The following is a 19,059-nucleotide window of genomic DNA, read 5'->3' as shown; positions in this document are numbered from 1 at the left end:
ACTCTAACTATTTATCCGAGGGAAAATAAGTAGAATATAAATAGTATTTAGGACTAGATAAAAGCTTATTTCATAAATTAAATCTCAACAAAAAAGTTGAAGTGTGCGTAAGGCTATAAGAAATGTTCTAAGCGACGTCAAAGAATGATAAATTTGAACTATAAACCCAACTCTAACCAAAACATAACAAAATTATATAATGCTGAGATACTAATTAAGAATATCAGACAGAGAGCTAATCGATACATTTTTCCGTTTACACATTTTCCATTTTGACAGGATTTGTTTGTGTCGTATACTCTGCAGTATGAATGTCAGGAATAAAAAAAAATGAAAACTGAAAATGACTAAATATATGATAAAGCCAGATATAAGTATATAATTAGATATCTCCCAAAACGGAAAGGATAGTATAAAGAGGGCCCGGATAATTTTGGAAAAAAAGCTTGTTTGGCACAGGTCAAATGTCAGGACTACACAATAAAATATATAAAAATTTAATATATCATGGATATATACGTAAATGATACGATACCAACTAGATCAGAAAGAATAAATATAAAAAGGGCCCGGATATTTTTGGATAAAAAAGCCTGTTAGGTACAAGCCGAATATTAAAGCCAATGAGACTAGCAGGGATTGTATTGCTCTGTAAGGATTGCTTGTTTACTCTACTTGTTCTGTTACATGAAGGGTTTCCCTGGCCATAGTTCCTCCATGATGTGTGACTCTATGACGAGCAAGATCCTTCCTCGTAACCATCCCAACCAACTCCTCCTCGTCGTTGACAACCAGGAGATGTCTTAAACCCAGAGCACGGAACCGACGGAACATCTAGGAAATAAAGCAAGGTTGGGTTTTTAATTCAAGGATCTCCAACCTTTATTATTTTTGTTCATTTTAAAATTATGTATTCCGGAAAACGTGAACACAGAACTTTATTGAGGATGCAGAAGTAGCTTTATGTTGCTTCAAACTGTCATTTATTTACTATAACCATCAAATCAAACTAAAAATTAAAAACGACGAAATAATAAAACAAGCGTTAAGAAATATTAACTTCCAAAATACGCGACATTTTCAATAAATTGACATTTATTTGGAGTTACTTTCCTCGGCTTGGTTTATTTAAATGAGCTATAATAATGTGTTTTTTTTAACCGGTTTAATATATTTTGGACACAATTTAAAAATATTGAACAGACCTGAGGTAGTGGGGTTGCATGAAGAACCGTTGACGGAGTTCTATTCATGATAGGACGGAGATCCATATAGTAATCTCTCTCCTCCATTGATACATGGATCTGTGATATATCCGGGTAACGAGGATACGCCGCACGGAAGAGTCCCATGCTTAACTTTCCTTCCCACTCGCTATACATCCAATCTATTATTTCCTTTGTATGTAGCAAAGGATGCTTTATTCTGTTTTATTTATTCATCTTTTAAACAATAAATAGCTATTTTTACAAAGAACAATTCAAGTAATTTGTTATACAAATAAGTAATTTTTGTGTGGCAAATTTTTGAGGAGTGAAGATAAACAGTCCTATTAATTTCTTGTTATTAAAGATGAATTCTAGCTAACAAGGGATTTGAAAACCGAAACATTTTAAACTATATGATATTGAAGTTAAACTAAAACCTGAATATTTTGTGTTGAAGCATAACGATGAGTTCTGATCTAAGAATAAGGCCTCGAAGCTTGCCGAAGGTTCTATTATTGTAAGTTGAGTGCATCGGATAATCTACTACAGGGAACCCGTTGTGTGTAACTCTCTACAAATAAATAAAATTAACAGTAATCATCTTAAAGTCATCGTAGTCCCAGACCTCGTAGACCCGGACCTACTGCTCTCCTCCGAGAACCCAGACCTCCTACCTACCTTCAAGAACCCTGACCTCCTACCTACCTTGGAGAACCCTGACCTCCTACCTACCTTGAAAGTCAGTCCTCCTACCTACCTTGGAGAACCAGGACCGCTCCTAACGACCTTGGAGAACCAGGACCGCTCCTACCTACCTTGGAGAACCAGGACCGCTCCTAACTACCTTGGAGAACCAGGACCGCTCCTACCTACCTTGGAGAACCAGGACCGCTCCTAACTACCTTGGAGAAACAAGACCTACCTTAGAGACCAGACCTTTTTTCTAACTTAAGACCTCCTACCTACCTTATAGATAGCCCACCTCCTCGATGTACCTTGGACCTCTTCTACCTACCTTGGAGAACCCAACCCTGACCCTACCTACCTAGGTGGACCCAAACCTCCTGTTACATTGCAGAACCAAGACCGTCTACCTACCTTGAAGAACCCGGACCTCCAACCTACTTTTTAAAAAATTAGACCTCTTACCTACCTTGGAAAACCCAGATCTCCCCTACCTTAAAGAACCAAGACCTCCCCTAAACTCCCGGCACTACCTTAGAGAACCCAGTGCTCCCCTTCCTACCTTAAAGAGAACCCAGACCGCCTTCCTATCTAAGGAAACCCAGACCTCATACCTACATTGAGAATCCAGACATCCTACCTAACTTAGAGAACCCAGACCTCCAACCTACCTTGGAGAACCCAGAGCTCCCCAACCTACCTTAGAGAACCCAGACTTCCCCTGCCTACCTTAGAGAACCCCGAACCTCCCTACCTACCTTGAAAACTCAGACCTCCCCTACCTACCTTGAAGAACCCAGAGTTCCCATACCTAACTTGAGAATCCAAAGCTCCCCAACCTACCTCACAGAGCCTAGAGCTCCCCTACCTACCTTGAGAATATCGACAACTTCTCCAACTCTTTGAATAGGACTGAGTGTAACTACAGGATACGCCATCACCTAGGATTTTATTTCAAATCAGATTGAACGAGATAACAGATCAGTTTTAAAGAAACTGAACACGGATAATTTCAAGATCAATATTTTTAAAACAGCACTACGGACAAATCTACTTCAGACCTCAACTTTTCTACATTTTGAAATTATATAAATAAAAAAAATACCTCGCTAGCATAGGTAGTTGCAGAGAGTGGTGGCGGTTCCCAGCTGAGTAGAGGAACACCAGCTAGCTGGATGTGAATATCGTAAATACCTATAAAAAGAAATAAACGACGACTTTACTAATTTACACTGTTTTTTCTTTCAATTCTAATGGGAGTCGGTACTAATATAAAGTACTAATGCAAAGAGGAAGGGTTAAAAAATAATAAGAATCAAACAATTTGTAGATAAAAGATGTCGTTTACAGCATCAAACAAAAACTAAGATGTTAAATTTTTTGACTTTAAGATTTTCAGATATTAGCGCTGAAAATTAAATTTTGATGCAGTCTCATTCCAGGTATGGGTTAGACCAATCTGACTTCTCCCAATCTGAACAAGTTCTTTACCTTCATTAAAATAATCCCCGACCCACTTAGCAACCATGAGAACAACCATGATCGGGAACCCGTAAGTCAGGTTTCCTGTTGCCTCAATCAGGATGACAGTCAGTGATATCGTCATCCTGACAACCCCTCCCAGCATTGCAGCTGCGCCGAGCAGAGCATACTTTCCATAATCTGCTAGGAAATACTGGGGAAACATGTACTGTAGTCCAGCTCCTAAATATCTAACAATTAACATGGTCCAGCCCATAAATATTTTACTTATATAACTCCTACATATTTTGTTTTAAAACATTTCACCCCCTCTTCAAAAATAATTTTTTCCCGTTTCCATAATTTCTCTCAGAAGTAAAATAAATATTTCTCCCCCCCCCCCCTCATCTTCAAAAATAATATTACATCCTTAATTAATTAAAATACCTATAAAACGTCCCCAAGCTGCTCCAGTAAGAAGAGTAGGGATGAAGACTCCAGCAGAAATACTCAACCCATAGGTCCAGCAGTTCAGAAAATAGTAAACCACAGCAAATATTGCCAGGGTTGATATTTTATGGGAACCAGCTGGATCATGAAACATGGATCGGACAGACTGCTCGGGGGTTTGGAACCTACATTTTATATTTTAGATATTGTTTAATATGACGTTTATTTTCTCCCTTATTTTCTCCCTATGTCAAGAAAACAAAGATTAAAGAACGGGTTAGAGTATGTTTTTTTGTAGTTGTAGCAATGGGTTCTTATCAATCCGTCTACTCTTTGAAAATTGATATGTACGTTATTACAAATTATATTGTACGTGATTGAAAATTGATTTGTACTTAAATAAAAATTGAATTGTACATAAATGAAACTTGAATTGTACGTGATTGAAAACTAAACTCACCAGATCGCTCCGATCACGTGATACTCTCCATCGTTACAATACATCTGGATTGGGTTGATCGTAGGATCTTTTCCCAGGGGTTTACAGTCAGAGATCATATAGATCATGATGAATCCGGCAGTGGCGGTGATTGCAGCGACGATCATTGCCTCGATCATCTTCACCCAAGGTTTTTTCACATACCTAAAGAAAAGCTTAAAATAAATTGCTATATTATTTCTCATATTTTAAATAATTGTTTGACACATAAGCTTCTAATAAAAGAAAATTCATTTTATAACTTTATTTACTGATAACAAATGTTTTAAAAATGTAACGTTTAACTAACCTCATCCTAAAAACAGTAATCCTGTAGTTGATATGATTGAAGAGTGCTCCCAACAATCCACCAACTACGCCCATAACAAGGAAAAGCGGCAACTCCCACACTTCGTACCTAGCGTTCTCAAACTGTCCGAAATTGAGAAGTCCACCGTTACTCAGTTGGCCTGCGTAGCCCCGATATATGGATATAACCATGTTAAGGGTAAAATAGCTGGTCATAGAACCAAAGAATATTCTCCAGGTAAGCGCCTGGTTCCAGAAAGATGCTCCCTCCTCCAAGCTGAAGAGAACACCACCGACCGGAGCCCCGAACGCTGCGGCTACGCCCGCTGCAGCCCCTCCGGAAACAAAATCTCTCTTTTCATGATCTTCTCGGAAAAACGGAAGTGTTTTTGTGTCGACTTTGAATGAGGTTGATTTCCCCTGAGAGATTCCGGCCTAGACAGGAATTTTGATAATTTGACTAAAATATATCAAATAAACTTTAAATAAATTTGGCTTGTCTGTCTGTTTGTCTGTCTGTCTGTCTGTTTTTTGTTTGTATCCAATAAACGTTAAACCGACTGAAAAGATCGGGCCCAAATTTTTTATAATCATCACGTGACCACAGGGAAGGTTTTTTAATGATAAAAAAAATGTGTTTTAAAGGTTTTTAATTTTGTAAAAAAATTTAAATTCTTTAAAATCTGCGAATTTTTTTTTTAAAATCCGCAAAATTTTTTTCTTCTTTGTTTTAAAATGTGAACAAAAAGAACATGTTCACAATTTAAATAGAAGCTGGGCGCGAAGCGCCCTAAAAGCCTAGTAAAATAAATAAAAATAAGGCGAGGAAAAACTGTTTATCGAAAGGTATGTAATACATAAAGAAATTGAAGATCACTAAAACCGGTTTCAGTTTTTAAAACCAAACAAAAATAATCATTTCTTTATTTTTCTCCTCCCATGAACTATTATTAGATCAGAGCTGAAAACTTTAGAATGGTGGATATCAGGATTAAGGCTTAAACCACTCTTTTCAAATAAAATTTCTTAATATCCAGTTTAAATATTGCTTGTTCTCCACATGAATTTAAACTCCAGAGAAGTTAACCGATCGGATATCTGGATATTTCATTCTAAAGTTTTCAGCTCTGTATGCTCAATTTAATGAGCATGTATGTTGCACAATTTAAATGAAGTTAATCTTTAAAAAAAATTTGGTCTGAAAATTTGTTGAAAACTTAAACCTACCGCAATAACAGCTCCGCTGTGGATCATAGGACCTTCTTTTCCCACGGCTAGTCCGCCCAGGACAGAGAGGGTTACCCCGACAGCTTTGCAGATCAGTGTCTTGATCCTAACAATCCTCGGAACCTGAAAACAGCTCAGGGTTCAGATAAGCCCATTGAAAAGTTAAAGTTTCATTGAGGATTAAAATGGACTAAAAGGTAAAAGTATGAAATCTTTAACCAGGATATTGACTTAAAAAGATCAATCCTTAAGTTTTGTTAGTAAAATAAAAAATAATATTTTATCTTTAAATGAAAGGAAAATTTACCTTAACTCCGTTGAGGTAACATTTAACCTGAGGTATCCCACTACCCCCAGCTACTGGTTCTATATAGGAGACTAGAAAACTACCCATACACACAGGGATTACATTCAACATAACCCACACTAAATACGGGATCCACAGCACGTTCTCTAAATATAAAACAGGGATGAAAATATAGAGTAACAAGCATGATTGGTTCCTAAGAAGTTCCTCTGTAAGTATAATAAACATTAAACGAGTATGTTTGTTGAAAAACTTCAAAAATTGTTAACAATGGTTGCCAAATCTTCTTCCCATTATAATTTGATCAAAAACTATTTCAGACTTTTTACAATGGCAGAAATCAGAAATAGATAAACTTTTATTTAAACATGGATATTGTTTTGTCTGCAAATAAACACGGATTTTGCTCCAAATGAAAATCTACGCCACAATACTTTAGAACTAATTCCATGAAAGAAATATATCAAGTTTATACCTGCGACCCCTTTATCTGTGAGCTGTCTGAGCAACCCAAACTTGAGTTTACATAGTTCCTCCACCGTAATATCTATACTGCAAGCTACAAAAGCGGTGAGAACTCCTACAAAGAACATGACAACCCAGCGGAGAACATCCTTAAATAAAAAAGGTTTCATTTCGACAAAATTCAAAAATCATCATGTTTCCTGTCTACCTTTTTCATGACAAACTTGTATCCTTTGCTCCTCATCTCATCCAGGAATATACTGTTAAAGTTCGTGTCGTAGTCCAAGCTCTCATACTGCTGAGATATTGTGTCCAGAGCTCCGGTATTTATCAGATCAGAATTGTGTTCATGAGCAACTAGATTTACTATTTCCTTCTCTGCCTCAACCTCATCCTCCTCTTCACCTTCCTCGTCCCAATCCACATCCATATTTAGTTCCTCATCCTCCATTGTGCTGTGAAGCGGTTCCTCGTCTGATGCTCCGCTCCCCTGTCGACGGCGACAGGAAGCCATTCTTCCTGAAAAAATTGCGGGATTTGTTCATGGTTTCTTACATGATTGAATTATTGTTTTAACAGGAAAAACATGGTTCAAAACTTTGAGAAATGATATTTCTTGGTTTCAGAAAAGTTATCCTTAATTGTCTTCTGAACCATTCCCAGTTCATCCTTAGAGAGAGCAGTGAGCCCAAATCCCTTCAGTTCTTCTCTTCCTTCCTTCTCCCGGAGATCATTCACTCCATCCTACAAACATTCAAAACAATCAAATTAAGGAATTTAGTGTTATCATTGGGCGTATATACACGGAGTCACAAGATAAGTTAAAATAACTCACCCTCCGTTTGTATCAGACAGAAGCTAATACCTTGAGTTTTGATCTGAGAAGGTTGACTGTGATATCAAGTTCCTTCTGATCCTTCTCCAGCATGGATCGAGCAGTATGGTTCGGTATCTTCAGGAACGTGTTTCCAGCAGCAATCCATCCTTTACTATTATCTCCTTAAACAATATTCATCTTAAGATATTGGGAGTAATCTTAGTCAAATCTTTGAATAAATACTATTACTAAAAGTAAATATCTACTAGGACTCAGTTCTATAGGTGGATGGGATCCGATCAAACTGTGCATGTCGATCAACACTGCTATGGTCGGCAGCTCCCGGCTTATCATGGCTCACTGCTGGCTCATAAAAAAAACTAAAAATTCCAAAAACTTCAGTCATCATAATTCTTTTCCAGATTATTTTTTACTTTCCTAACATATAATCCTAGGTTTCAGGAGATACCGTCTGACCCCCCCCCCCCACACCACCACCCTTTCAAATAAAATCAAGTGGAGATCTGAAAGGGAACCCTAATCCTTTTATAAAAACAGCAACTTATGTGACTATCCAGCTGGGATTGTGGATGTCTATCTACACCAGGGAGCTGAGCGGGGTTTCGGAATTTTCAAATTAAATCAGACCTTTTAACTTATTATTCATGGGCACGCAACACTCGTCAGAACTAAGCGCTACCACAAAAAATGCTAACGCAAAAAAAACAATAAGAAAAGGCTATTTCATTACAATATTGTAATTACAAACTAGAAGTTTAAAATTAGTTTGATCATTATACCCCCATCTTAAAAACAATCTTTTAAGTATTTTTATCACCGAGTTTAAAATTTCAGGGAAAATGCTCTTTTTATTAATAGGAATTAGCAGTAAAAAGAATAGAATTATTTTATCAAACATCAAACCTTTGTAATGTTCTCTTGCATGTTTCTCAAGACCTCTAATTGCTTCTCTGTTTGAATTTCTTCTCCGATCCAGGTCTATAATCTCCTGACGGGTTGCTAGAACCTTCTCTCCAGCTCTCTCTATATCCTCCAACAACCTGGTGAAACCACTCTTAATACTCATAATAGGGCATATACTCCCAAACAATAGACATAATAACCCCCATTAAATATCAAAATCATTTTTTACCGAGCTGAAAAGGATGTTAGCTATTTTTTAGAAAATCATGTTTCATTTAAAATCATTTAAGACGGAATTAGTTCTTAGTTTTATCTATGTTCACAGTGCTGTTTCAAGTGCGGAAGGTAATGTTTAATAATATAACTCCCACGAAGACGTTAAAACTAAAATCCGCGAAGCCTTTCTAAGTGAATTCGCCAATTTTCTCAGTTTTTTTCTGTTAGTTCAGAGCTGAAAACTTTAGAATGAAATATCCAGATATCCCGTCGGATAATGAATCAGAGCTGAAAACTTTAGAATGGGATATCCTTAATCCCGATCTGTTAATTAATCTGGAGATTAAGTTCATGAGGAGAACAAGCAATATCTAATCTGGAGATTAAGAAAAAGAGTGGATTAAGCATTAATCCTGATATCCACCTTTCTAAAGTTTTCAGCTCTGGATTAATATTTTTTGAAACTGAAACAAATATTACCATCAGTGATTAGCCCCTAGAATTTTAGAACTGAAGGGGAGGGGAGGGGAGAGGAGCTCCAGAAATCCTATGCTTATTTCTAGGAGGACTATTCAGTTTTTAGTAAAAATAAAAATATTTTGTGATTAGAAACCAGGTGTTTTTTCCGACTTCAAACACCTTAAAAAAGCACTTTTATTTTTTTTTTCAACAAAAGTAACAGCCCCCCACCCCCCTGACCAATACAAAATATTATTTTGGCCCCCCCCCCTGGCAAAAGTGCTAGTTGCACCCCTATCTGAATACTTTTCGGCACTTTTGTAGTCTAATTAGAAATTACTAATATATAATTTGTGGAAGAAAAGGGTTTCCTAACAAGCTTATTATCCATTGTAAAGATACAAACTCCTATCCCAACATTATTCTCTGCAATACAGAAGTCAATGTATATTATATATATAGTAAACACGCCTGATAACATTGTGGGAACAAATTTCATATCAGGGAATTAAAATTAACTAAAGATAACAATATATAAAATGAGCAGAGGACAGGTCAGACAGGTTTATTGTGTTGCTGCTGAATCCTCAGTTTCCATAGAACTATCCTCATCACGGACCAAAAATAAATTTTTTCCCTAAAAAAAACAATTTCTGATTCGGTTTCAGGGATTTAATTCTATTTTATGTATTTGATGAATGTTGTCTAACATTCTTTTTTGATCATAAATGGAGCCGCTTATCATAATTTCCAGTGAGGCCTCCATTTAAAGATAGGCATGCCCATTCACAACGGTACCCTTAAAGTTAAAACCTTATTCTGATCAATAATGTGGAAGATAATTCGGTTATTCTAGCTGGAAAACAGTTTAATTCTGTTAATTTATCGTTGTCTCTGGAGCAAGAAGTCGCCACCATCGTGAGAACCCACATAAAAAATATTTAGTTTTAAAAATTGAAAAGATGCATTTCTAGTTCATACTTGATTAGGCGTCGCTTATAGGAGTACCGCTTTGAATCTAACATCCCACTCTAGCAATGATGGATCACTTGAAATAACGTTTACAGTCCCTTTAATAACTTTTTTGTAGAGTTTCTTCTCAGACCAGTTAAAAATCTCACCTTGATGTAAAAATTTATTGCGGAGGGATCATTCTCATCCTCGTTTACAAGGACAGCAACTGTACTCTTCCAGTAGGAGAAAGGGATGAGAGAACTCTTCTCTAGAGTTGTGCAATCCTTATCCTTGTGTAGATAGTGTTCCTGCCAGAATACAAGCAGGCTTCGCAGGTTCTTCAACAGAGGGTTTCCAAACTCAACCAGAGAGTTGAGCATCCTTGGTAATCTATCATCTCGTCTTGCCAGCATCAGTATAACCTAGATCAATCAATCAATCAATCAATCAATGGTGATTGATCTTAAAGCTACCCCAGATATTACACTACATTATCAACATAATTCACAGAGAAAAAAAATGATATCCAGAAAGAAGCAGGAAAAAAAGAGAAAAACGCAGAAAAGTGGAAATTCTAGGGATAAGTAGGAAAGCAGGAATAAGAGAGAGAGAGAGAAGTAATCAAGCTGGATTATGAGGGAGAAGTAATCAAGCTGGATTAAGAGGGAGAAGTAATCAAGCTGGATTAAGAGGGAGAAGTAATCAAGCTGGATTAAGAGGGAGAAGTAATCAAGCTGGATTAAGAGGGAGAAGTAGGAAAGCAGAAATAAGAGAGAGAAGTAGGAAAGCAGAAATAACAAGAAGAAGCAGGATAGCAGGAATAACAAGAAGAAGCAGGATAGCAGGAATTTAGGAGAAAAGTCTGAAAACAGAAATAACAAGGAGAAGGAGGAATAAAAAAGAGAATTAGATAATCAGGAATAGACTGCAGCATTGTAACAGCAGGAATAAGAAGGTGAAGCAAGAAACAAGGAATAAAAGGCAGAAACGGGGGAGGGATGGTAGGATGATTTTGAAAAACAGTATAGGAAGGACTTATCAAATAACTATGATTTAAGAGCAAGGTTGGCAGGAATGGTTTTTCTATAAATCGTAAAATTTAACCTCAAGAAGTACCATTAAGTAAAAATGACCTTACACAAAGAAAGAAGGATACGGGTAAAAAAAGAAATTATGCATAGAAAAGGATGGACTTGATAGAAAATGAATATAAAGACAAGATTTAAAGATAGAAAACAAGATAAGATTATAGAAAACTGTTACCAAGCTAGTGTTGAGACAGGAAACGTTCTCCTGAGTTAGATCTGTAACCTTTAGTATTGAAACTAGATGAAGAACAAACTTCACATGTTTATCAAAATCCCTGTAGTGTTTCATCAACCGAGATTGCTTAACAAACTCGGCAGTTTCTCCGCCCGCCGTTATAAAATGTCCCGCCGCGAGCACCATTGCTCGGATAAACATGTTTGAATCGATCAGATTGTTGTTCACCATAATCATCGCTTTCTTTAGCTTGGTTTCAGTGTTCAAGATAGAATCCATCTGCCTACAGGCATCGTAGCTAAACTTAACCATCTCACCAAGCAGATCAAATGAACTCTGGATGGTTTCCTTGTGTCTGAAAAATAAATAACTCAAAGATCTATTCCAAACCAAACTTGTTAAAAATTAAATATTAACCTTGAATCAGTTTGAATGAGAGAAGCAGTGATGTGTTGAAGTAGACCTCTCCTGAGAAGGAATATCTGATCCTGGTGTGAGGTTCCCCCTCTCAGGTAGGATTCTACAGCTCGGCTCAACCAGAACCTTTGAGTAGAACAACTCGGCTCCTTCTTTAATACTTCAACAATCTTAAATAAAATAACATCATATGAAAAATCTTTGAAAAAAATTCTTTCCAGCCGTTCTGTTCAGTTGGAAATGAATTTTTGATTGGAGCGAACAAATTGATAAAATATCAAAGAACCAACCTTAGTGAGAAGGCCTGCAGATCCTCTACACATTAGATTAGGGTTGGGAGGAGGAAAAACAGGATCAGCAACAACCATTCCTCCGTCACACTCCTCCAGTCGGAGCACAGCCGGAGCCGGAGACGGAGGAATCCGTTTCAATTCGTCCCACTCACACCTGGACATCAGTAGATGCTTGTATTCACTATGATCACAGAAGCTGTGTACTAATCTCAAGAACTGAATCTTCAGAGCTATCTCAGGAGAACATTCACAACCCGGATGATGGCCGGGGAGACGGGAGCGCTGCCGTCCACCGTTACTCCGCCAGATAAAACCGTCGAAGAGAGTGCTCAGCTTAGGGATTAGCTCCATCTCAGCCAGATTCTTTTGAACCAGCTTTCTCTGCTTCCCAACAAGCAACAATCCAAGCACATACAAAACCTTTAAAAAATATTAATTATTAGAGTTCTTTCAACTTCAAATGTTTATCTATTTATTATTGTCCTTATCAATTTCAACTCACAGAATGAATAAATTCTAAACTTGACTCTATATAAACAATATATTCTAACCTCAACTCAAAAAATAATATATCCTAACCTCAACACTAAAAAACATATATCCTAACCTCAACTCAAAAAATAATATATCCTAATCTCAACACTAAAAAACATGTATCCTAATCTCAACTCTAAAAATAATATATCCTAATCTCAACACTAAAATACATATATCCTAACCTCAACTCTATCCGTGAGATCATCTACCAGTGTAGTACAAGGGTCGGAAATACCTCCTCCGGGATAACTCTCCGTCATGATGGGTTCTCCCATAGCAATCTCGTCCGATATATGATCATCAATAAACCGCATCCAATGATCTATTTCCGTGGGTGTAGAAGGGAACCTCGGATTGTACGGGAGCCGGGTTGCGTGTTCAAATAGTTTCCGGAGAAATCCCGGAACTGAGAGAACTAGTTCCTGGTTTATATCTCTAATTGGAATAAAAGCCTCCGATCTTTTTTGAATATTCTGTTGGTAGAGCGAACTCTTGTGCTCGAATATATCCAGATCTGAAACTGTGATTGCTAAAATTTTACAGAAGCTTGCTAGGCGACCTCCTTCGAGATTATCTAACATTTTCTGCAAATTTGGAATACTGCATAGATTTAGCGTGGTTTTCTTGGCCATCAGTAATTGTTCTATAAACCTACAAGCTTTCTTGTATAAGCTTTCGTTACTGAGTAGATGAAAACAATAGATTACAACCTCCTCCAGTTCACTCAGCTCCTCAGCAACCTTAGGGATCAGCAGGCACAGGAGGTAGAGAACCTCCAGGCACAGTTCTTTCTGCTTTATATCCCTAGCGCACACCTCACGAGGATTTACAAATATATTCCCGGCTCCGGAGAGGAGCAGGGTTAGGATTAGTTTCAATCCGTTCTCTTCCAGAAACTTGAGAGCTATCTTCTCATTGAGGGATTGTATTCGGGGAGAGCTGGTTTCCATCTGATCTACTGGTAGGAAGGGGGATGTGCACAGATGCTCACACAGCAGTTTTAATCCTGAAAAATCTTTGGTTATTACTTGTCATTACTTAAAAATATAATTATCAATATTCAATAGAAACCTGACAGACAATTTGTAGATTCTTCATTCCCAACCAGAACCTCAATCCTCCGGAGAACAGGCAGCAGAGCAACTGTTTCAATCTCCATTCCGACTCTCATCTGGTCGTCTGGGAGAAATGATAAGGAGCTAGGACCCAGCCCGGTGATCTGTATACTCTCCAACCTGGACAAGAAAACTCGGGACCGGAACTTACTCCGGTGAACATGACGACAAGACATTATTTCTGAAAAATTCACCCATTGAGTAAAATATAGCATGTATGTAGTTGTATAATAATGTATAATGTAAAATTAAACAAGATATTTAAGGTATCACATCAAGTATCAAATATAAAATTAAATGTGTAAGTGGTAAACCGAAAATAAATGTTTGTATTATCAAAATATAAAATAGTTTTTCTTTTTTAAGAAATGCTTGGTTATTAAAATGCATCTTGAACTCACTTTAACAAAAAGACTAAATACAGTGCAACGTATAAAGCAATGTGTAAGACGTAAATATTTGAGCTACATCGCTGAACTACTAACTGACAGTTCAAATTTGAACCACCAATTCAAAGTTAAAGATTAAGAAAAGATTTGAATCGGTGATTCTAATTTAAACGGCAGGCGGCAGACAGTTATACAAATTCATTAAATTTAGATCATGGACGACTTATTTGATTGTTTACATTAAATATCCAAATTTCATTGTACCAACAAAACCCAAACTGATAAAAATGTGCCGTTATTTTAACTTATTTTTTAGGGCATTTACATCCACAGCCCGAGGGACAGCTGATATTCTGTGCAAACCATTGACTGAGATGTAGAGCGTGTCCACCGTGTCCACACTGCTGGCAGAGAGAAACTAGACCTCGACATGGAGATCTACACACTGAGCAATTGAAGGAGAGGGTTCGGCAGGAGATACACCAGGGACCTCGTAGTATCTTACCACAGGTTGGACATATCAGAGTTATGCTAGAGGTATAGGAGCTAACATGCTTCAACTCAGAGATTTGTTTCATCAACTCAGCTCTTTGCTGGAACATCTTCCACCGGTAAAGGAGGTCCGCGTAGGATTCTATTAGTCCATCGTAGGTTGAGTTTAATTTCGGATCCAGGAGCCGAGAATCCTCCCAGAACTGGGAATATTCTTCTCCATCATCGCTATACATAGATAATCTTCTTTCCATAGATCCGTGATAGGTTTCGTCGTTCTGAGTGTCTGAGTTGGATCTATTGGCTCTTCCAGGAGAGGTGTAGGATAGCGCATCACAAGCTGAATCCTTGTCAACTTGGATACTTTCAGATTTACTGTTTTTCTTTCTGACCCTGAACAATAAACTTGTATTAAACGAAAAGTAAAAAATATCCCATACACCCATAATATGTACATTGTATGCCTACTCTCGGAAGAGAATGTGTTTCTGATAAATACAGTATTAGACCTTTTATATATAATACTAGTTTGGAAACCCAGCTTTGCCTTGAAACAACGCTGTCTTTATAGGAGTCGAACTATTTTACTAAGAACTTTTAAACCAAGCTAAGAACATTCCCGTGGTTCTACAGAATTCCCCAGTCAACATTTGGGCCAAATAGGTTACGGGGTTCCTGAGTTATGATCAGACATACGAACAATTAAAAAGAGATAACTGCTTTATATATATAGATAAACTAACCTAGGAGTATATTCAACTTTATTCCCAAATATACAACTGAGAACTGCAGCAGTCTGCACATCTTTAATAGAAACATGATGGGAGATGATACTTGTTAGAAGGGAACGCCCACACGGATGTGCTGCCCAGGGGCGAAGTTGATCATGAGAAGAAGAGTTTGAGGATGCAACAACAGCAGCTAGAGACCAAATCTTCTGTAGGTCTGGTCTATCGTGCTCAATTGCAACCTGGAAAACACGTCATCAATGTATTATGTATAATCTAATAGGTTGGCAAAAAAAATATTAAAATGAATATTTATTATTAAGTGTCTAATATTTCAGTGTACAAAATGTGGTTGAATATTTACCTGGGCATTATGTTCGCAAATCTGAAAAGTAGAGAGGTTAAGCGCACCCGGAGAACATGGAACTAGATATTTACTAGCCAACTTCTTGCAGTATGGGAGCAAAGCGGAGCAGTTGTAAACAGTAACTTTCGCCTCAGCTAGCTTCTTACTCCGGCTTAACACGGAAAGTTTATTTCTTTTATCCACCGTGTTCCAGAGATTGTCATCAGAAGACGAAGATAAAGTTCGGCTCTTCTGAGAGGAGAACCGAACTCTGGAGACCCGAGCTTGCAACGGAAAGTCCTGGGAACCGTTCTGATCAAAAAGAGACAACACGTTCATTCCACCAAATTTAGGCGAGGTGGATCCGTTCGAGAGTAAAGACATCTTGGAGGAGTATGCTGATAAAGCTCGGGGGGTTTTAGCAATATCTGCACTTGAACCAAGCTCAACCTCAGCAGGATCTAACTCCGGAGATTGTATCTTAACCATATACTGCCGGGTAAACCCAAAACAGACAAGATGTCCGTCTCCGCAGAATCTAGCTCCGGAACTACGCGGAAACGGGACATTATGATCAGGAAATTCTCCAAACATTGATTTGGACTTAGTGATACCAGTGAGCTGGGGGTTGTTAACCTGCAACTGCTCCTCTTCAACTAGGTTCAGATTATCCACACTCAGCTCAAACTGTCGGAGACAGGATTCTAAGCAACGACGGTTCCTAGAGGTTTGCTGCTTAGCAGCACTCTTTAATCTTTGAAGAATATTGTTTCTGCTCACGTTATCTATGGTAGTTCCCTCGAGGAAACTAAACGATGGTGCAACCTGGTTCGGATAGTTTATTGGAAACTTCACGTTTAGGACAAGTTGATTCTTCCTTGTTTGTGCAGACACTGTAAACACTCTTTCTTCAGAGTTTTCATGTTCAACTCTCAACTTCTCGCTCAGGTTTATCAGAGAAAATTCGTAGTTTAAATTCATAGGTTTATCACGTTCAAAATTCCCCGGCAAACTGTTTTGAAGGCTCGCAGAGAAATTTTTCCGATTGAACCCAATTGGGCGACGAAATGAATTTATCGGGGACGCAACAACGACAGTTTCTTCTTCTTCAAATTCGACATAGTTCTCAGAAGACCCTTCGTCGTCTAAAGATAATCTGTCGTCTCCTGGACAGATCTGCTCAAAATCCTCACTACGATCAATCTCTACCTCCTCCTCTAAAACCAGTCCACACTTCTCCTGCAACTCTAGATCAAGGTTCCAGATTCGGAGAGTAAGATCTTTAGACCAGGTTACAAGTTGACAGCGGTTTGACTCTGACCACTGTCTCCAGGCCAGATCTAGAATCATGTCTGGTACATAAAAGGTATGGACCGGAGATACAAGATTGTTGTTGTTCCAGAGCATCAGATTATTCTCTCCGCGCACAACCGACTGCATTCCAAGGGTGAGAAGACCATGACCGAACGGAGTACGGTTTACTCTCCAGACCGGAGCAGATTGAACCTTGATTATCCCTTCCGCTTTACCCGGGTTGGATATATTCCAGTACTTGACAGTCATATCCTGACTAGCAGAGACAAGATGGTTCTCATCCTCGTGGCTCCAGTCCATATCATATATCCTGGAGAGATGAGCATTTATATACTGAACCGGAGACTTACTTGCTCTTATATCCCAGAGTTTTATCTCTCCTTCATGTGCTGAAGCCAAATACTTGCCACTAACTTTATTCCATTTAACCTTCACGGCCCCGGCAACAGCTTGAAGTGCCATTTTTGGCCGCCGACCGTCTCTGAGATCCCATAAATAGATAAAAGCATCTGTAGCACTAGTGGCTAGTATATCCTTGTTATGGGTGTGCCAGGCGATATCAGTGATAACTCTAGTGTGTGCACGGAGTGAGAACTCTGGTAACAAATCTGTATCATAAAGATTTAATATTTCAATCTTGTTGTTACTGGCTACTGCAATTTTATTCTCTTCCAGAGGACTCCATTGACAGGAGATCACGTCCCATTTACTCGTCCTGGTTTCACGGTTCAGGAGAACAGATGGATTATCCAGGTTGAGCAATCCTTGACATCTCCGACCTGAGATAAGAGCAAGCTGTCCAGTACAGTTAACTCCCATACTTGTACAGGACGGGAGATCACGACTAAAATTAGCAATCTCCATCTTTGCAGAGTTAATCTCTTGTACAGTAGTAATAATCTATTCTGGACAGTTGGAATTCATCTGAAAATAACCATACATATGAAAATAAATAAATTTACATATTAACAATAGGGTAAATTATAATTTAAACATAAATATAAAATACTATAAATCATTTATTGTGGTTGATATATCTTAATTAATTTTAAATAATCAAAGCATGGTTCAAGAAACATTTAAACCTAAGAAAATTAGAAGAAAAAATTTAGATTTTTATAAAATTAAATTTTAAAATCTTGCACATATTTTAACCCAGAAATAAACATTTACTAGGAAATCCTTACTTAACAGTGTAGATCAAAACTAAACAAAACTTTAAGAATCTAAAATAAATTTGTAAGCACTTTATACTATACAGATTTCAGAATATATAATTTTTCAGTTTAATAAACTGACTCATTGCTGAACAGTCACGCTCAATTCGACGAAACATCTTTACTATATAGAATTATTTTAAAAATTCCCTTCCATTCAAAACAATAGTTTTTATTTTAAGTTTTCAGCAAAGAACAGTCATGTTTCATGCATCACATATCGAACATTATTGGAGAAAATTTCTCAGCTTAAATTGTTTTGATACAGAATAGATATGTTTGGTTTGGTTTTATAAATACTCCCTCCCACCATACCCTTTAAACTCGTCACCATGGAGTCACATGATAATCGGATAAGGAATTTTAAAAGTTGTGTAGTGTATGTCAGGTTCCTCCCTCTGTAGTGTATATCAGGTTCCTCCCTCTGTAGTGTATATCAGGTTCCTCCCTGTGTAGTGTATATCAGGTTCCTCCCTGTGTAGTTTATATCGGGTTCCTCCCTCTGTAGTATATCAGGTTCCTCCCTCTGTAGCATATCAGGTTCCTCCCTGAGCTGTGTGGTGTATATCAGGTTCCTCCCTGTGTAGTGGATATCAGGTTCCTCCCTCTGTAGCATATCAGGTTCCTCCCTGAGCTGTGTAGTGTATATCAGGTTCCTCCCTGTGTAGTGGATATCAGGTTCCTCCCTCTGTAACATATCAGGTTCCTCCCTGAGCTGTGTAGTGTATATCAGGTTCCTCCCTGTGTAGTGGATATCAGGTTCCTCCCTCTTTAGCATATCAGCTGTTCATCCCTGAGCTGTGTAGTATATATCAGGTTCCTCTGTAGCATATATCAGGTTCCTCCCTGATCTGTCTAGTATATATCAGGTTTCTCCATGTGTAGTGTATATCGGGTTCCTCCCTGTGTAGTGTATATCTTGTTCCTCCCTGTGTAGTGTACATCAGGTTCCTTCTTGTGAAGTGTATATCAGGTTCCTCTCTGTGTAG

General features: G+C 37.9%; 4 protein-coding genes across 10 annotated transcripts; all 4 read right to left on the bottom strand.

Annotated features, from left to right (window-relative positions):
- Nucleotides 1–230: 230 nt before the first annotated feature.
- On the bottom strand, nt 231–7,118 carry LOC111698368 (H(+)/Cl(-) exchange transporter 7-like). Its single transcript, XM_023468688.1, has 13 exons — nt 6,798–7,118; nt 6,600–6,738; nt 6,125–6,270; nt 5,818–5,940; nt 4,592–5,025; nt 4,264–4,446; nt 3,801–3,988; nt 3,384–3,596; nt 2,998–3,086; nt 2,765–2,833; nt 1,646–1,779; nt 1,206–1,374; nt 231–834 (listed from the first exon to the last, which is right to left on the bottom strand). The coding sequence occupies exons 1-13, from the start codon at nt 7,101–7,103 to the stop codon at nt 667–669; spliced, it is 2,361 nt and encodes a 786-aa protein (XP_023324456.1). The 5' UTR covers nt 7,104–7,118; the 3' UTR covers nt 231–666.
- On the bottom strand, nt 7,109–9,528 carry LOC111698359 (p53 and DNA damage-regulated protein 1-like). Its single transcript, XM_023468677.1, has 4 exons — nt 9,377–9,528; nt 8,331–8,467; nt 7,455–7,588; nt 7,109–7,333 (listed from the first exon to the last, which is right to left on the bottom strand). The coding sequence occupies exons 1-4, from the start codon at nt 9,502–9,504 to the stop codon at nt 7,181–7,183; spliced, it is 552 nt and encodes a 183-aa protein (XP_023324445.1). The 5' UTR covers nt 9,505–9,528; the 3' UTR covers nt 7,109–7,180.
- Nucleotides 9,431–13,769, bottom strand: LOC111698323 (short transient receptor potential channel 4-associated protein-like). The gene is made up of 7 exons (XM_023468641.1): nt 13,541–13,769; nt 12,652–13,475; nt 11,930–12,352; nt 11,640–11,809; nt 11,223–11,577; nt 10,127–10,381; nt 9,431–9,642 (listed from the first exon to the last, which is right to left on the bottom strand). The coding sequence occupies exons 1-7, from the start codon at nt 13,758–13,760 to the stop codon at nt 9,571–9,573; spliced, it is 2,319 nt and encodes a 772-aa protein (XP_023324409.1). The 5' UTR covers nt 13,761–13,769; the 3' UTR covers nt 9,431–9,570.
- Nucleotides 13,763–17,798, bottom strand: LOC111698302 (GATOR complex protein WDR59-like). Of its 7 annotated transcripts, none has more exons than XR_002764507.1 (4): nt 15,558–17,798; nt 15,209–15,435; nt 14,160–14,858; nt 13,763–14,068 (listed from the first exon to the last, which is right to left on the bottom strand). XR_002764507.1 is itself a non-coding variant. In XM_023468606.1 (3 exons), exons 1-3 carry the CDS (start codon nt 17,715–17,717, stop codon nt 14,279–14,281), a joined length of 2,967 nt encoding a protein of 988 aa, XP_023324374.1. In that variant the 5' UTR covers nt 17,718–17,798; the 3' UTR covers nt 13,763–14,278. The 7 variants fall into 7 exon arrangements, 1 of the variants encoding a protein (XP_023324374.1); XR_002764506.1 differs by having other exon boundaries at nt 13,763–14,064; XR_002764508.1 differs by having other exon boundaries at nt 13,763–14,061.
- Nucleotides 17,799–19,059: the final 1,261 nt, after the last annotated feature.

This window comes from Eurytemora carolleeae, unplaced genomic scaffold (genome assembly GCF_000591075.1).
Source record: "Eurytemora carolleeae unplaced genomic scaffold, Eaff_2.0 scaffold40, whole genome shotgun sequence".
NCBI lineage: Eukaryota > Metazoa > Arthropoda > Copepoda > Calanoida > Temoridae > Eurytemora > Eurytemora carolleeae.
The sequence above is the reverse complement of the archived record's forward strand: the minus strand, read 5'-3'. Positions and strand labels throughout refer to the sequence as shown.

What these genes read in the sequence shown, in the direction of transcription:
- LOC111698368 (XM_023468688.1), bottom strand. Translation starts at nt 7,103, where the DNA reads ATGGCTTCCTGTCGCCGTCGACAGGGGAGCGGAGCATCAGACGAGGAA. An exon ending in AGCTTGGGGACGTTTTATAG is followed by an intron (nt 3,597 to 3,800) that starts GTATTTTAATTA and finishes TTAGATATTTAG; the next exon opens with GAGCTGGACTACAGTACATG. An exon ending in AAGTTGTCGATATTCTCAAG is followed by an intron (nt 1,780 to 2,764) that starts GTAGGTAGGGGA and finishes ATTTATTTGTAG; the next exon opens with AGAGTTACACACAACGGGTT.
- LOC111698359 (XM_023468677.1), bottom strand. Translation starts at nt 9,504, where the DNA reads ATGAAATTTGTTCCCACAATGTTATCAGGCGTGTTTACTATATATATA. An exon ending in ATGGATAATAAGCTTGTTAG is followed by an intron (nt 8,468 to 9,376) that starts GAAACCCTTTTC and finishes TGGTTTCACCAG; the next exon opens with GTTGTTGGAGGATATAGAGA. An exon ending in TTCTCAGATCAAAACTCAAG is followed by an intron (nt 7,334 to 7,454) that starts GTATTAGCTTCT and finishes GAATGTTTGTAG; the next exon opens with GATGGAGTGAATGATCTCCG.
- LOC111698323 (XM_023468641.1), bottom strand. Translation starts at nt 13,760, where the DNA reads ATGTCTTGTCGTCATGTTCACCGGAGTAAGTTCCGGTCCCGAGTTTTC. An exon ending in ATCTACAAATTGTCTGTCAG is followed by an intron (nt 13,476 to 13,540) that starts GTTTCTATTGAA and finishes AAGATTTTTCAG; the next exon opens with GATTAAAACTGCTGTGTGAG. An exon ending in CTGCAGGCCTTCTCACTAAG is followed by an intron (nt 11,810 to 11,929) that starts GTTGGTTCTTTG and finishes ATTTTATTTAAG; the next exon opens with ATTGTTGAAGTATTAAAGAA.
- LOC111698302 (XM_023468606.1), bottom strand. Translation starts at nt 17,717, where the DNA reads ATGGAGATTGCTAATTTTAGTCGTGATCTCCCGTCCTGTACAAGTATG. An exon ending in TTTGCGAACATAATGCCCAG is followed by an intron (nt 15,436 to 15,557) that starts GTAAATATTCAA and finishes CGTGTTTTCCAG; the next exon opens with GTTGCAATTGAGCACGATAG. An exon ending in AAAGTTGAATATACTCCTAG is followed by an intron (nt 14,859 to 15,208) that starts GTTAGTTTATCT and finishes TTTATTGTTCAG; the next exon opens with GGTCAGAAAGAAAAACAGTA.